This window comes from Coregonus clupeaformis, chromosome 40, assembly GCF_020615455.1.
Source record: "Coregonus clupeaformis isolate EN_2021a chromosome 40, ASM2061545v1, whole genome shotgun sequence".
Classification (NCBI taxonomy): domain Eukaryota; kingdom Metazoa; phylum Chordata; class Actinopteri; order Salmoniformes; family Salmonidae; genus Coregonus; species Coregonus clupeaformis.
The window spans coordinates 12,020,074-12,036,099 of NC_059231.1; the positions used below are offsets into that span (position 1 = coordinate 12,020,074).

Sequence of the window (16,026 nt, forward strand, 5' to 3'; positions counted from 1 at the left end):
CTGTATTTGGACAAAACACTTGAAGCTATTTTCTTGCTGTTCTAACAACTGCTTGTAGAACTATTTTTGTTCGTTTAAATTCACCTGTGATAGAGAGACACCACTGGTACCTTAACACTACTCGGCTTTAGTCTTTGTCATGGTAACAACAGTAGGTTACGCTGTTACTCCTACAGCTCCAGACAGGTCACAGGGAAGGTTGAAAACAACAACAAACAGCAAGGATCTAGACAGCCACAAGCCCGGGACAATCTACGGTCCCAGCCACAACGGCTAACCACGTCGCATGCTGTGTTCAAGCCCTCAAGAAAACCCTGCTACCTTGATAGGCAGCTAGCTAGCAGCTAGGCTAGCTGTTACGCCAAGCAGCTCATCAGAACCGGTCTTGGTCAGCAGGATCACTGGACCGATAGTAGTGGTCCCAGCAACTGATTCCAACCACGGGATCCAAACTCAAAAGGTAGCTAGCTAGTAACTTCTTCAATAGATTTTAAAAACTTTCCAAAACACATTTTCCAAAATAACAAACTTTTCAAAACAACAAGCTTTCCAAAACAACAAATTGAGCTCGCTCTCGTTCCGCGTTCAACAGGAAGTGATGACAGGAGGTGACAATATTCCAGCCGACGCTTGACATTGTGTATAGTGAACTTAGGCTTGTGTGCGGCTGCTCGGCCATGGAAACCCATTTCATGAAGCTCCCGACAAACAGTTATTTTGCTGACATTGCTTCCAGAGGCAGTTTGGAACTCGGTAGTGAGTGTTGCAACCGAGGACAGACCATTTTTATACGCTACGCGCTTCAGCACTCGGCGGTCCAGTTCTGTGAGCTTGTGTGGCCTACCACTTCGCGGCTGAGCCGTTGTTGCTCCTAGACGTTTCCACTTCACAGTAACAGCACTTACAGTTGACCAGGGCAGCTCTAGCAGGGCAGACATTTTACAAACTGACTAGTTGGAAAGGTGGCATCCTATGACGGTGCCACGTTGAAAGTCACTGATCTCTTCAGTAAGGCCATTCTACTGCCAATGTTTGTCTATGGAGAGTGCATGGCTGTGCGCTCGATTTTATACACCTGTCAGCAACGGGTGTGGCTGAAATAGCCGAATCCACTAATTTGCATGGGTGTCCACATACCTTTGTATATATATATATAGTGTATAAATGTGTATTTTTGCACATCTGTATCACTGTACTAAAGCCTCTTGACAAAGGTTATGAAACATAGTCGAATCTACCCATAACTCCTGAAAGCTGTGTTCAGTACCAGGGAGATGAGAGCAGGTTGGTCTGAGGTACATGGTCGGTTGTCAGATTGATGGAGCTGAGAGACTAACTCACCAATCAGTGAGGACTATCGCTAAAGATAAGGAGCCTGGACCAGAGGGAGGCTGAGGCTGGTTCTGTTCCTGTCTGTCTATCTTTTCAGTGCTTGGTTTTATCATCATAGACAGGTGTGAGTGAGAGAGTTGAGAGGTGACGTACAGAGTTTTAAAAAAAGGGTTTCATTAATAAAATGGGATTGATTGATTGTGAGTATTCCTCGCCATGTCCCAAGATCAAATCAAATCAAATCAAATTGTATTGGTCACATGCGCCGAATACAACAGGTGCAGACATTACAGTGAAATGCTTACTTACAGCCCTTAACCAACAGTGCATTTATTTTAAACAAAAAAAGTAAGAATAAAACAACAACAAAAAAAGTGTTGAGAAAAAAAGAGCAGAAGTAAAATAAAGTGACAGTAGGGAGGCTATATATACAGTAAAATAAAGTGACAGTAGGGAGGCTATATATACAGGGGTACCGTTGCAGAGTCAGTGTGCGGGGGCACCGGCTAGTTGAGGTAGTTGAGGTAATATGTACATGTGGGTAGAGTTAAAGTGACTATGCATAAATACTTAACAGAGTAGCAGCAGCGTAAAAAGGATGGGGTGGGGGGGCAGTGCAAATAGTCCGGGTAGCCATGATTAGCTGTTCAGGAGTCTTATGGCTTGGGGGTAGAAGCTGTTGAGAAGTCTTTTGGACCTAGACTTGGCACTCCGGTACCGCTTGCCGTGCGGTAGCAGAGAGAACAGTCTATGACTAGGGTGGCTGGAGTCTTTGACAATTTTGAGGGCCTTCCTCTGACACCGCCTGGTATAGAGGTCCTGGATGGCAGGGAGCTTTGCCCCAGTGATGTACTGGGCCGTACGCACTACCCTCTGTAGTGCCTTGCGGTCAGAGGCCAAGCCGTTGCCATACCAGGCAGTGATGCAACCAGTCAGGATGCTCTCGATGTTGCAGCTGTAGAATTTTTTGAGGATCTGAGGACCCATGCCAAATCTTTTTAGTCTCCTGAGGGGGAATAGGCTTTGTCGTGCCCTCTTCACGACTGTCTTGGTGTGTTTGGACCATGATAGTTCATTGGTGATGTGGACACCAAGGAACTTGAAGCTCTCAACCTGTTCCACTACAGCCCCGTCGATGAGAATGGGGGCGTGCTCAGTCCTCTTTTTTTTCTGTAGTCCACAATCATCTCCTTTGTCTTGGTCACGTTGAGGGAGAGGTTGTTGTCCTGGCACCACACGGCCAGATCTCTGACCTCCTCCCTATAGGCTGTCTCATCGTTGTCGGTGATCAGGCCTACCACTGTTGTGTCGTCGGCAAACTTAATGATGGTGTTGGAGTCGTGCCTGGCCATGCAGTCATGGGTGAACAGAGAGTACAGGAGGGGACTGAGCACGCTCCCCTGAGGGGCCCCCCGTGTTGAGGATCAGTGTGGCAGATGTGTTGTTACCTACCCTTACCACCTGGGGCGGCCCGTCAGGAAGTCCAGGATCCAGTTGCAGAGGGAGGTGTTTAGTCCCAGGATCCTTAGCTTAGTGATGAGCTTAGAGGGCACTATGGTGTTGAATGCTGAGCTGTAGTCAATGAATAGCATTCTCACGTAGGTGTTCCTCTTGTCCAGGTGGGAAAGGGCAGTGTGGAGTGCGATAGAGATTGCATCATCTGTGGATCTGTTGGGGCGGTATGCAAATTGGAGTGGGTCTAGGGTTTCTGGGATTATGCTGTTGATGTGAGCCATGACCAGTCTTTCAAAGCACTTCATGGCTACAGACGTCAGTGCTACGGGTCGGTAGTCATTTAGGCAGGTTATCTTAGAGTTCTTGGGCACGGGGACTATGGTGGTCTGCTTGAAACATGTTGGTATTACAGACTCAGTCAGGGACATGTTGAAAATGTCAGTGAAGACACTTGCCAGTTGGTCAGCACATGCTCGGAGTACACGTCCTGGTAATCCGTCTGGCCCTGCGGCCTTGTGAATGTTGACCTGCTTAAAAGTCTTACTCACATCGGCTACGGAGAGCGTGATCACATAGTCGTCCGGAACAGCTGGTGCTCTCATGCATGCTTCAGTGTTGCTTGCCTCGGGCGAGCATAGAAGTGGTTTAGCTCGTCTGGTAGGCTTGTGTCACTGGGCAGCTCGCGGCTGTGCTTCCCTTTGTAGTCTGTAATAGTTTTCAAGCCCTGCCACATCCGACGAGCGTCAGAGCCAGTGTAGTATGATTCAATCTTAGACCTGTATTGACTCTTTGCCTGTTTGATGGTTCGTCGGAGGTCATAGCGGGAAGACAGCGGGAAGACAGCTCTGTATAGAGACTGGAGTAGAACAACAAGGAGGATAGTTAACCTCTCTCTCTCTCTCTCTCTCCATCCTGAAACAGTTGATGTTGCTGCAACACACCCGTCGACCAGAACCAGCAGAGAGCACTGCACGAACACATGCTGTAGAGAGAGAGAGAGAGAGAGAGAGAGAGAGAGAGAGAGAAATGCACAAGAGATGGTAAACACAAAAAAGACAATGCACAAAATTGCAGTATGAAAACTGTCAAGCACGTGGTAGGTAGGTAAGATCAAAACAACAACTTTAATGTGCTCACTGTTTTCCCATACTGGTTTATATTTAACTGCTTTAAGAGTAAGTCCGAAGTTAATATATAATCCGTATTATATGCCATTAAGCAGACACTTTTATCCAAAGTGACGTACAGTCATGCATATATACAGTACATTCAACTTAACTAATTTACAATAATGTCTTTGACCTTTGACACTCTGCTGAGTCACCAGGGGGCTTACCTGTAGTGTCAGCAGCTGTTGGTGTTTCTGGTTCCCCTCAGGAAGCTCGGGGTCAATACGCTGACATGCATCCATTATCGTATACTGTTGTTGTCTTCTTGTCGACACTCTTTGCATGAATACAGATTTCTCTCACCTCTCTCTCACGCTCTCTCACTCGCTCTCTGTCTTCAACTGATCCGCTGCAAACCCCTTCACAACAACATTAGTGGATCAGCTGAAACGTGTTGTCATTCTCTCTGCCCGCTCACTGCACTAGGTGAACTTTGACCCATTACAGTTAAGAACCATTCAGTAGTTTGTCATTACCTTTTTTTAAACATTATCTTTACACACTAACCAAACAATGAGTGATTCAATGCTAAACTACAATGGCTTCTGAACTGGTTTGAACGTCCTGATTATCAAGGCTATAAGATTATATCATCTTGGAAACTCCGAACCAAATCTTGAGCCAAATTGTCATGCTGACCAGCTAGTCTGTCACAAAACACGGCATACCATATAAAACACACATAATGCACTATTGAAAGCCAACACTGATGATTGGAAGGGAATCGAAGGATGGGAACAAGGAAGTGATTGACATGAATGAAAACACAGTGTAAAGAATAAAGAGACAAGTTGCGATTCTAAATTCCTGTTTATTACTGTCGGTCTCCAATAGCTTGAGAAGGAACAACTAACGAGTTCAACAAAGATGATTGCTCCTATAATACACGACACATGGAATTCATTTGGCATGCTCCTTGACACATTTACTCACATACACAGATATGAATAATACGCTTGTCACAGCTTGTTAAATTACACATATGATATAATATAATATACACGACAAATGCACAATAATAATAATAATAATAATAATGCCAGCAAAAACATAAAAAGTACTTAAATATGACTGAGTGGAATTAGTCTCTCCTGAGTCCTTAACCGATCAGAATGGCTCCTGTAAAACTGTCTTATCCAATCACCACACAGGAGGAAGTGAAAGCAATGACAATAGCATATAAATAGAGTGAGAGGTACAGCTGAGGAGGGACAAAAGCTCTCTGTATGGAAAGGACACACACACACACTTGCGGATTCATGAACGCACACACACACACACACACACACACACACGCTCATAGACACTCCCACAGACACAAAAAAGTTACAGCAGAATTTCAGCAGGTCATGTCAGTTTGAATGGCAATCTGGATGACAGAAGTCACACTGCACTGGGGCATGGCTTGGGGATACAACAATGTCTCTATGATATTATTTAAATTTCTGAGTTGACCGTTTTTCACCATTTACATATCTTCCATGATCATTGCTCGACAGCATACAAACACAAATAATGAGTTAATCTGAATGATGAATAATCTGGACCGTAAACCACCAGCCACACCATCTTTAAAACTATAGAACGATGGCAACCTCAGAAGGGTCAGAGTTACTTAACATCTTTCACAGGAGAAACATAACACATAACATTTCTCAAAATAAACTGCATATCCCTTCAGACTTAGATTTGTATTGTTACACCTTTAGGAACCAAAACACAACCATATCTAGTGTCCACAGACGGTCTGCTTCCTTAATATCTTAAGGGTTTAAATGATGCAGGAATGTAGAGTTAAGTTAGTAACGTTTGGTTCAGATGACTATTACATACAGTATAGAACCGGGTTGAGGGTTAGTTAGGCAGAATCATCACACACAACTGGCAACCCGGAATCATCACAAAACCTGGCAACCTGGACACAAACACACTTTAGTGGGTGAAGGGGCTGGGGAGAAAGCCAACTAGTCATATCAAAAAGGTCTAAGGTTTCTTAGGGCTGGTATTATGTTGTGATGCCTTACCACTAGAGTTTCTCTAAGAGGTTACACCCTCTGTAAAGCCCTAAGGGTCATCTTCAATGTATTTTCTGCCTGGTTGTGTTGCCAAAGATGGGAAAGAACACTAGATGAACTCCTTTGTAATATATCTCTTGAAAGTATGTACGTATACGGAAACATATTTATTAACTTTTTATCGCGATTTAAAACGAGTGCAAATCAACTGATATGCCACAATCTGACCCGATAGCCTCAGTACTCCCCCCAAAAATGACTTCTAACCCACAAGAGCATGTGAACCATCCTAGAAATGGACACAGAACAGACAGCTGACAATGCAGTGCTGTTTCACATGGATACAGAACAGACAGATGACAATGCAGTGCTGTTTCTCATGGATACAGAACAGACAGATGACGATGCAGTGCTGTTTCTCATGGATACAGAACAGACAGATGACAATGCAGTGCTGTTTCACATGGATACAGAACAGACAGCTGACGATGCAGTGCTGTTTCTCATGGATACAGAACAGACAGATGACGATGCAGTGCTGTTTCACATGGATACAGAACAGACAGCTGACGATGCAGTGCTGTTTCTCATGGATACAGAACAGACAGCTGACGATACAGTGCTGTTTCTCATGGATACAGAACAGACAGATGACAATGCAGACAGACAGCTGTTAGGACAGGGGAATTGAGGATGGCACAGGTCATTGGGTCAGAGAGAGACAGAGAAAATAGGAATCTGGTGGAAAGAGAGAGAGAAGAGAAGAGAAGATTCTGGCAGCGAGAGAGGGAAGAGAGTGGAGGATTCTGGCAGAGAGAGAGAGAGAGAGAGAGAGAGAGAGAGAGAGAAGAGAATATAGGATCTTGTGGAAGAGAGAGAGGTCAAAGGAGGATAATAAATATGGCGTCTCCTCTCTCACAGCCTGGAGGTGAAGTTCTCGGGGAACACTCCTTTGAGCGCGCTCTGTTTGTTCTGGATCCAGTCTTCCTCCTTCATCCCCATCAGCCAACCCTCGTCCTGAAACACACACATCGTGTGGATTAAGCGGAACCCAAAGTACACAGTTTGTAATGTAGCTAAGGCCATGAGATAGACTCAAGGTGCCTCACACTACAGAAATGGCCACATTCTGGTTCGAACAAGGCTACTAAATGTAGTTAATTATTCTATTGTTGGAATAATAATCATGTACAAACAAAGACAGGCATTTGATAAAGCATAAACAGAACGTACCATCAGGCTATGACTAAGATCACTGACCTGTTCTTCTGGGTTGTCGAAGGCCACAACCAGCACTATGTCTCCAGCCTTCATCTCCAGCTCATCCGAGTCATTAGCTGCATAATCATGCATTGTGGTCACCTGAACATGATGAGGATCAAGAAAATAGTAAAATTCAGTTTAATTTAATTTCCTACTTGGAAATAATAGATACATATTACACTACGGAGCATTTATTCACATATCATCATCCCCACTCACTTTGAAGAGGAATCCTGGAGGCATCTCTACCGCCTCTGAATCCCCGTTGGTTGCTGCTGCTGCCACAGCATGAGTCTGTGTCAAAAGAAGTGACAAAAATAAGTCAATCAGTCAATCAACCAACCAACCAACCAACCAACCAACCAATCAATCAACCAATCAACCAACCAATCAACCAATCAACCAATCAACCAATCAACCAATCAACCAATCAACCAATCAACCAACCAATCAATCAATCAATTATCAATCAATCAATCAATTAATCAACCAACCAATCAAGGTGCCACTTACCTCTTCTGGTGCTGCGGATGCAGGTGTAGACGATGCAGGTGTAGACGCTGCAGGTGTAGACGCTGCAGGTGTGTCAGGCTGTTGGAGAGGGTGAGAAGAAGAACCGTTCCACATACAGCACATCACGATGTCACTAAAATACACCCCAGTCTATCAACTACCCCCTGTTACAGCCAGGCAGTATTCACAGACTGAACGACTGTATCAACTACCCTCTGTTACAGCCAGGCAGTATTCACAGACTGAACGACTGGGATACATTTCATTTTGAATTTGAGCTGGAGAAACAAGACCCTCTTTCTTTATTTAACCCTTTTGCTTATCCAGGAAGTCCCATTGAGGTCAGAAGACCTATTTTCAAGGGACACCTGGCACTTCCTACTACTACTTGAAAGAACCAGACTGAACCAGACTGAACCAGACTGAACCAGACTGAACCTGACAGACCAAGGGAGCTCCACCACCATGTAGCTACAGCTATCAGTATCCTCCAGTTTTGTAGCCGATGCATCCACCCAGCTCCAGATGCATCCTACCCTTCCCATCGTACCTGGGGCACCCCCTCCTCATTATCCCAGCCAGCAGCCTCAGACTCGGCCGCGGCAGCGGAAGCAGTGGGCAGAGAGCCGTCGTCATCCCAGCCTGCCGTGGCGGCAGCTATACCGTCATCCCCACAGCCGGCAGCACGCACCGACAGGGTACCATCATCATCCCAGCCGGCAGCACGCACCGGCAGGGTACCGTCATCATCCCAGCCGGCAGCACGCACCGGCAGGGTACCGTCATCCCCACAGCCGGCAGCACGCACCGGCAGGGTACCGTCATCATCCCAGCCGGCAGCACGCACCGGCAGGGTACCATCATCATCCCAGCCCTTGGGCTCCTCTGGTGGAGCAGGAGCTTCCTCAGGCTAGGAGGGGCGAGGGGTCGGGGGGGGCAATTAAATGGGCAGAATGGGTCATGTCCATTGGCATGAGGAACCCATTTGAAGCCATAGAGACCGGGTTTAGGGCCAGGGTTTCCATGGCAATGGGCAGGGGCAAGGGGTAAGGGTAGGGGGAAGGGTATAGGGTGTAGGGGCGAGGGGTAGGGGCGAGGGGTAGGGGCGACGGTAGGGGGTAGAGGGCAGTGAAATGGGTTATAATAGGCCATAGGAAGCCATAGTGACCAAGAACCGGGTCAGGCCAGGGTTTCCATGGCAATGAGCCAATTATCAGGGATAACAGAAATGTAGGAAATTAATTCAAATTAATAAAATGAATTAATTAATTGATAAATAAAAAGATGGATGATTTCAGACGTGGGGGATTTGGCGAAGAAGTGAAAAGACCAATTAGGAAAGATCATTAGGTTTTCGATCATTAGCTTTTTCCAATTCAAAGAATGCTGTTGTTATGGAGTTGGCATGATGTCATGATGGCACAGACTGGCACTCAGGCTACCAGGTAACATTGTGGAAGACCAGAGGTACGGTTCTATTTTTTGTTACTATTTTCCCCAACAAAAACACAGAGCTGTGGAGATAACAGTTTGGTCACGACATGAAAGCAAACCTTGAAAACCATGAAAATAACTATTTTGTTATTCTGAGAGTATCATGCGGTCCTTAAGATCAGCTAGCCAGTCCCTGTTGGATCAGCTAGCCAGTCCCTGTTGGATCAGCTAGCCAGTCCCTGTTGGATCAGCTAGCCAGTCCCTGTTGGATCAGCTAGCCAGTCCCTGTTGGATCAGCTAGCCAGTCCCTGTTGGATCAGCTAGCCAGTCCCTGTTGGATCAGCTAGCCAGTCCCTGTTGGATCAGCTAGACAGTCCCTGTTGGATCAGCTAGCCAGTCCCTGTTGGATCAGCTAGCCAGTCCCTGTTGGATCAGCTAGCCAGTCCCTGTTGGAAGGAATCTATGGCCAATATAGAGTATGATGACTGTGCTTACCTCCCACGTGTCCCATGATACCGCCTTCAGGGGGGTAAAAAGAGAAAGGGAGAGAGAGAGGGGTAGAGATGCTCAAACACAAAATAAACACTGTGTCTGTTTAATTCAACCCCATGCACTTCAACGTCATACGTCTAAACGAACAGAAATGGTGAAAATGCTAACGAGTCAACTATACACAGTGGCAATGAATATCTCTCCATGCAGACTGAACTCAGCCAGGCTCTGTGCGTGTATCATACACGTATAGGAGCTGATACCAATATGACAGAGCGCCCACTTGACATATTGCCTGCCTGGCCATCTGACAGACCGGGCCAACCCACCTGAGAGGCTGGGGACACGGCTGTGCCACCATGACATGGTGCAGCCAGGGTGGACAGGTCCATGTCCAACAGGTTGGCCCCTGCAGGGCTTTCAAACTGACAGGGGACGGAAGGACAAGATACATACGGACAGTTAACAGGAGGGCGGGATTAGCAAGGGGTCACACTTTATGTGGATAGCAGAGTTGGGGTCAGGTCAAACGTAAGACAGTCAATTCAGGAACAAAACTGAAATTCCAATTCAATTCATTTGAAATAACTTGTCATTAATCTAAAAACGAGATGCTATTTATTTATGTCAAAAGTTTAAAATTTTTGGATTTTAAATTCATATCACTTCCTGAATTGACTTCAATTCCAAATTGACCCCAACCTTGGATGATAGTCACCAATAGAAGGCCTATCAACAAAATATCAACTGCAACTCTGTCGATGTGTAACAGCTTGCTAGGGTTCTGATAAGGGGGATAGGGCAGGATTAGGGTAGAGTAAGGGTTAGGGTAAGGAGTCACAAAGGGTTAAAGGAAGAGAACAGAGAACAGGCCTTACCTGTGTTGGAGACGTAACACTGATGCCCGGAGCAGCAGCAGCATCAAACAGGTTAATGATATTTTCTGGTTTCATGTCCCGACAGGGGCTGGATTCAGGCCGCGGCGGCATCGCTGGTCTCAGCTACACAACGTAACAAAAAACACGCCACATTGAAACGTGTGTCTTTCTTTTGCAAAAAATAACTAGGAATTAATGGAATTCAATTTCAAAATAATTGTCAACATATAACATCACATTAAGGTGTGGTACGTTCACTGTATTATAAGGAACAATGGCAGGTCTATTTCTCTCCAGTAGCTAGCATTCAAGACATTGTTTGTGAGGAAATTATCTCTGCCCTCGACTTGCAATTAAAACCGATAAATTAAATCTCTTGACCTGCTCACTTCTATAGTGGATACCTACTCAACTAAAGTGGAACGTTTGGAGACAGCTGCCAATGTGACAGAGATGCGACTCCATGACCTGGAAACTGCGCAAAACCAAGCTAGACGGGAAAATCTATCTCCTAAAAAAAGAAAACAGAATCACTCGAAAAAATCATTCCCATAAATTCTGTGCGGGTCACAGGACTTGAAACTGTTGTGGAAGCAGGCAACCCAACTTCCTTCATGATCAATCTTTTCTATGAACCGTTTGGGCAGAGAAGCTGGGTCCTAGGCCGCAGATAAACACTGCGCAACACACGGGCTCCTCTCCGCAACGGATCCCGGCGTATGATTGTACAAATCCACAGTTTTGAAGTCAAATGGCAAATTGTTCACCTCACAGCGGAATCGGGGGGCTCTGACCTATGCTGAGAAGAGGATCAGAATCTACTCAGATCTGAGTGCTGAACTGCTGAAACAGAGGGAGACCTACGACGAGGTGAGATCCCAGCTACGCCAGCTAAATCTAAGACTTGGCTTCGTCTCTCCGGTAAAACTCATCTTGACCTTCCAGAATACAACACAGGTTTTCCACTGCCAAGACCGCTCAAGACTTCTTCGAGAAGCACATCAAGCCCAACACACAAGGGGACGAGCCGACAGATCTAGGCTAACCCCAATTTGATTGTCTCAGTATTCAGGTATGCTATCCACGCACAATCACACCGCGTAGCCTATGGTTCGACCAATGGGGTGGGTTTGTTCCCTGTGGATCCTGCTTTTTGTTTCACATCTATCAATACTAAAGATACAATGTAACAATTACATCATTAATAATATTTTTTTTAAACAATGTCAACGCTAGCTATTCTCTCTTGGAATTTGAAAGGCCTTAATAGTCCTAGTAAACGTTCCAGCTGTCTTGATGTACTAGCAAGAAACCATATTGATATAGCAATGTTCCAGGAAACACACCTTCTCCAAAAAGACACACATAGAATAGAGAACCATTTGTACAAAACTGGCTTCTTTTTCATCAGCCCCAAACAAAACTAAATCTGTAATCATATTGATACATAAGAATCACTTTCCTTAAATGTGTCAATAATGGAAAGAAAACAGCCTTTATTAATGTGTACACTCCAAAATTAATATGATCCTACATTTTTTTGATTTTCTGAACACTGAATTCCATTTGGTTATTGGGACAGACATGAATGCCATTTTGGACATGCGAGATAAATCTAATAAGACCAACTACAATCCACATGCAACCAAGGCTCTCCAGCATACAGTGAGGGAAAAAAGTATTTGATCCCCTGCTGATTTTGTACGTTTGGCCACTGACAAAGACATGATCAGTCTATAATTTTAATGGTAGGTTTATTTGAATAGTGAGAGATAGAATAACAACAACAAAAATCCAGAAAAACGCATGTCAAAAATGTTATAAATTGATTTGCATTTTAATAAGGGAAATAAGTATTTGACCCCCTCTCAATCAGAAAGATTTCTGGCTCTCAGGTGTATTTTATACAGGTAACGAGCTGAGATTAGGAGCACACTCTTAAAGGGAGTGCTCCTAATCCCAGTTTGTTACCTGTATAAAAGACACCTGTCCACAGAAGCAATCAATCAATCAGATTCCAAACTCTCCACCATGGCCAAGACCAAAGAGCTCTCCAAGGATGTCAGGGACAAGATTGTAGACCTACACAAGGCTGGAATGGGCTACAAGACCATCGCCAAGCAGCTTGGTGAGAAGGTGACAACAGTTGGTGAGATTATTCGCAAATGGAAGAAACACAAAATAACTGTTAATCGCCCTCGGCCTGGGGCTCCATGCAAGATCTCACCTCGTGGAGTTGCAATGATCACGAGAACGGTGAGGAATCAGCCCAGAACTACACGGGAGGATCTTGTCAATGATCTCAAGGCAGCTGGAACCATAGTCACCAAGAAAACAATTGGTAACACACTACGCTGTGAAGGACTGAAATCCTGCAGCGCCCGCAAGGTCCCCCTGCTCAAGAAAGCACATATACAGGCCTGTCTGAAGTTTGCCAATGTACATCTGAATGATTCAGAGGAGAACTGGGTGAAAGTGTTGTGGTCAGATGAGACCAAAATCTAGCTCTTTGGCATCAACTCAACTCGCCGTGTTTGGAGGAGGAGGAATGCTGCCTATGACCGCAAGAACACCATCCCCACCGTCAAACATGGAGGTGGAAACATTATGCTTTGGGGGTGTTTTTCTGCTAAGGGGACAGGACAACTTCACAGCATCAAAGGGACGATGGACGGGTCCATGTACCGTCAAATCTTGGGTGAGAAACTCCTTCCCTCAGCCAGGACATTGGAAAATGGGTCGTGGATGGGTATTCCAGCATGACAATGACCCAAAACACATGGCCAAGGCAACAAAGGAGTGGCTCAAGAAGAAGCACATTAAGGTCCTGGAGTGGCCTAGCCAGTCTCCAGACCTTAATCCCATAGAAAATCTGTGGAGGGAGCTGAAGGTTCGAGTTGCCAAACGTCAGGCTCGAAACCTTAATGACTTGGAGAAGATCTGCAAAGAGGAGTGGGACAAAATCCCTCCTGAGATGTGTGCAAACCTGGTGGCCAACTACAAGAAACGTCTGACCTCTGTCATTGCCAACAAGGGTTTTGCCACCAAGTACTAAGTCATGTTTTGCAGAGGGGTCAAATACTTATTTCCCTCATTAAAATGCAAATCAATTAATAACATTTTTGACATGCGTTTTTCTGGATTTTTTTGTTGTTATTCTGTCTCTCACTGTTCAAATAAACCTACCATTAAAATTATAGACTGATCATGTCTTTATCAGTGGGCAAACATACAAAATCAGCAGGGGATAAAATACTTTTTTCCCTCACTGTATACTCTCTGATTACAACCTCATTGATGCCTGGTGAACAGATAATCCTGAAGCAAAAGAGTACACTTTCTACTCAAACAGGCATAAAACATTTTCATGAATCGATTTCATACTATTATCTACACCTTTTTTAATGAAGAAAATAGAAATTTGACATATGAGCTTGTCTGACCACCACACTTACCACCACACTGACCACCACACTTACCACCACATTTACCACCACACTGACCACCACACTTACCACCACACTGACCACCACACTTACCACCACACTTACTACTACACTTATCACCACACTGACCACCACACTTACCACCACACTTACTACTACACTTACCACCACACTGACCACCACACTTACCACCACACTTACCACCACACTTACCACCACACTTACCACCACACTGACCACCACACTTACCACCACACTTACTACTACACTTACCACCACACTTACCACCACACTTACCACCACACTTACCACCACACTGACCAAACTTTCTGTGATCAATTTGAAATTTAACTAAATTAATTCATAATGATCAATTAAAAATTAAAGTTGATGACCCCCGGATTCTATGGGATGCCACCAAAGGTTTTATCAACAAACATTATTTTCAGACCAGGTAGCTATTACTCTTTCCAAAGTCAAGACAGAACTTAATTTATTGATAAGGTAGAGAGGAGAATTTGCCGTCCATCGAGAGCTCAACCATTACCTCCATGGTAATCGTCCTAGTCGTTTACTGGCCAACAAACCACGCAGTAATGATCAATTAGCTGATATAGCAACTATTGAATCTGAAACAGGGGAATTACTATCAGAACCCCAATTAATCAATCAAAGATTCTCCCGCTTCTATAAAGAACTCTGACACCTCTGACTGTAAATCCTAAAAGAATGAAGAGCCCAAATCTCTCTCAATGAACTCCAAAGGGCATTGGATAGCATGAATAATCACCTGGATGGGACAATGTTCCTCCTGAGGTCTATTTTAAAATGTTGGAATCAATTAGGTCCACGATTTCTCGAAATAATTAACACAGCCGTTCACAAAGGTTCATTTGGGAGAGACGTGAATACAGCGCTAACTTCGCTTTTATTAACTTTAATTTTGAGGGTGACTCCAAATCCAGACCTCCGTGGGTTGATACATTTAATTTCCATTGATCATTTTTGTTTGATTTTGTTGTCAGCACATTCAACTATGTAAAGAAAAAAGTATTTAATAAGATTATTTCAAAAGGTAAGGATGCCACCCAGTGTTCTTTCTTTGATAAAATACAGATATTAATGTTGTCGTCCCGTCTCGAGACTTACCCAAATTGGTCCACACGGACAAAAAGCTAGTTTATTATTTTTTTTAATATCCTCGGATAACCTCAGCCGACTATTATATATCTTAGATGCTTCATCACAATCTACAGCTCCTTGGGCTGTTTTATCTCTTGATGCAGAAAAAGCTTTTGATAGACTAGAATGGTCATATGTCTGGTCTGTCTTCGAACATATGGGAATTGGCTCCAATTTCATTAATATGATTAAAAATACTATATGGCAATCCCTCAACCATAGTTATAACAGGCAATATCTGCTTTGCTCCGTTCAGAATCACTAGAAGCAGTAGACAAGGTGATCCAATTTCTCCTTTGCTATTCTTATTATCCAAGGCAATTCGTCAATCGAAGGAAATAACACCAATTTCCTTAACATCTACTGATCACATCATCTCATTATACGCAGAGGACATTTTACTATATCTAAACAATGTATCTCAATCACTCCCAAATGCATTGAAGATCATAGATAAATGCAGCTTCATCTCAAATTCTAAAATTAATCAAAGCAAATCAACCCTACTGCCTCTCAAGACCCCGATGGAAGACTCCATCTCTACTTCTGGAATCCCATTTCTTTCCCCATTTTAAATATTTGGGAGTAGATATATTTCCTTCCTTAGATAAAACCATTGCCAGAACGTTCAAATTAACAGAATGCTCAAATTAAATTTTATCCGACCTCAGTAGATAATATGCCAGTTGCTTTAACCAGCAGAATATCAATTGTCAAAATGAATAGATTGCCACGGCTGAATTTTAGTAGTTCATTGCTTCCCATGGCTCCCCCTTCTGGCTATTGGGATCAAATTCGAAAGTATTCTCCCTCCTTGGCACTTTTCCTATTTTGTTGCCTTACAACC

The 16,026-nt window shown here is 44.2% G+C and overlaps 1 protein-coding gene across 4 annotated transcripts in view; it reads right to left on the minus strand.

The window, feature by feature from the left end:
* Positions 1-6,777: 6,777 nt before the first annotated feature.
* LOC121554966 (myc box-dependent-interacting protein 1) overlaps positions 6,778-16,026 on the minus strand; it is a 32,191-nt gene continuing 22,942 nt past the window's right edge. Inside the window, exons 12-19 of one of the 4 annotated variants that reach the window (XM_041868700.2) lie at positions 10,552-10,674; positions 10,003-10,098; positions 9,677-9,700; positions 8,298-8,657; positions 7,748-7,825; positions 7,454-7,528; positions 7,232-7,333; positions 6,778-6,988 (exon numbers count right to left, since the gene is read on the minus strand). In XM_041868700.2, the coding sequence (XP_041724634.1) occupies positions 6,887-6,988; positions 7,232-7,333; positions 7,454-7,528; positions 7,748-7,825; positions 8,298-8,657; positions 9,677-9,700; positions 10,003-10,098; positions 10,552-10,674 (960 nt within the window). In that variant the 3' untranslated portion in view covers positions 6,778-6,886. The remainder of the gene's footprint in view (positions 6,989-7,231; positions 7,334-7,453; positions 7,529-7,747; positions 7,826-8,297; positions 8,658-9,676; positions 9,701-10,002; positions 10,099-10,551; positions 10,675-16,026) is intronic. The other 3 variants (XM_041868701.2, XM_041868702.2, XM_041868703.2) reach the window with 3 other exon arrangements.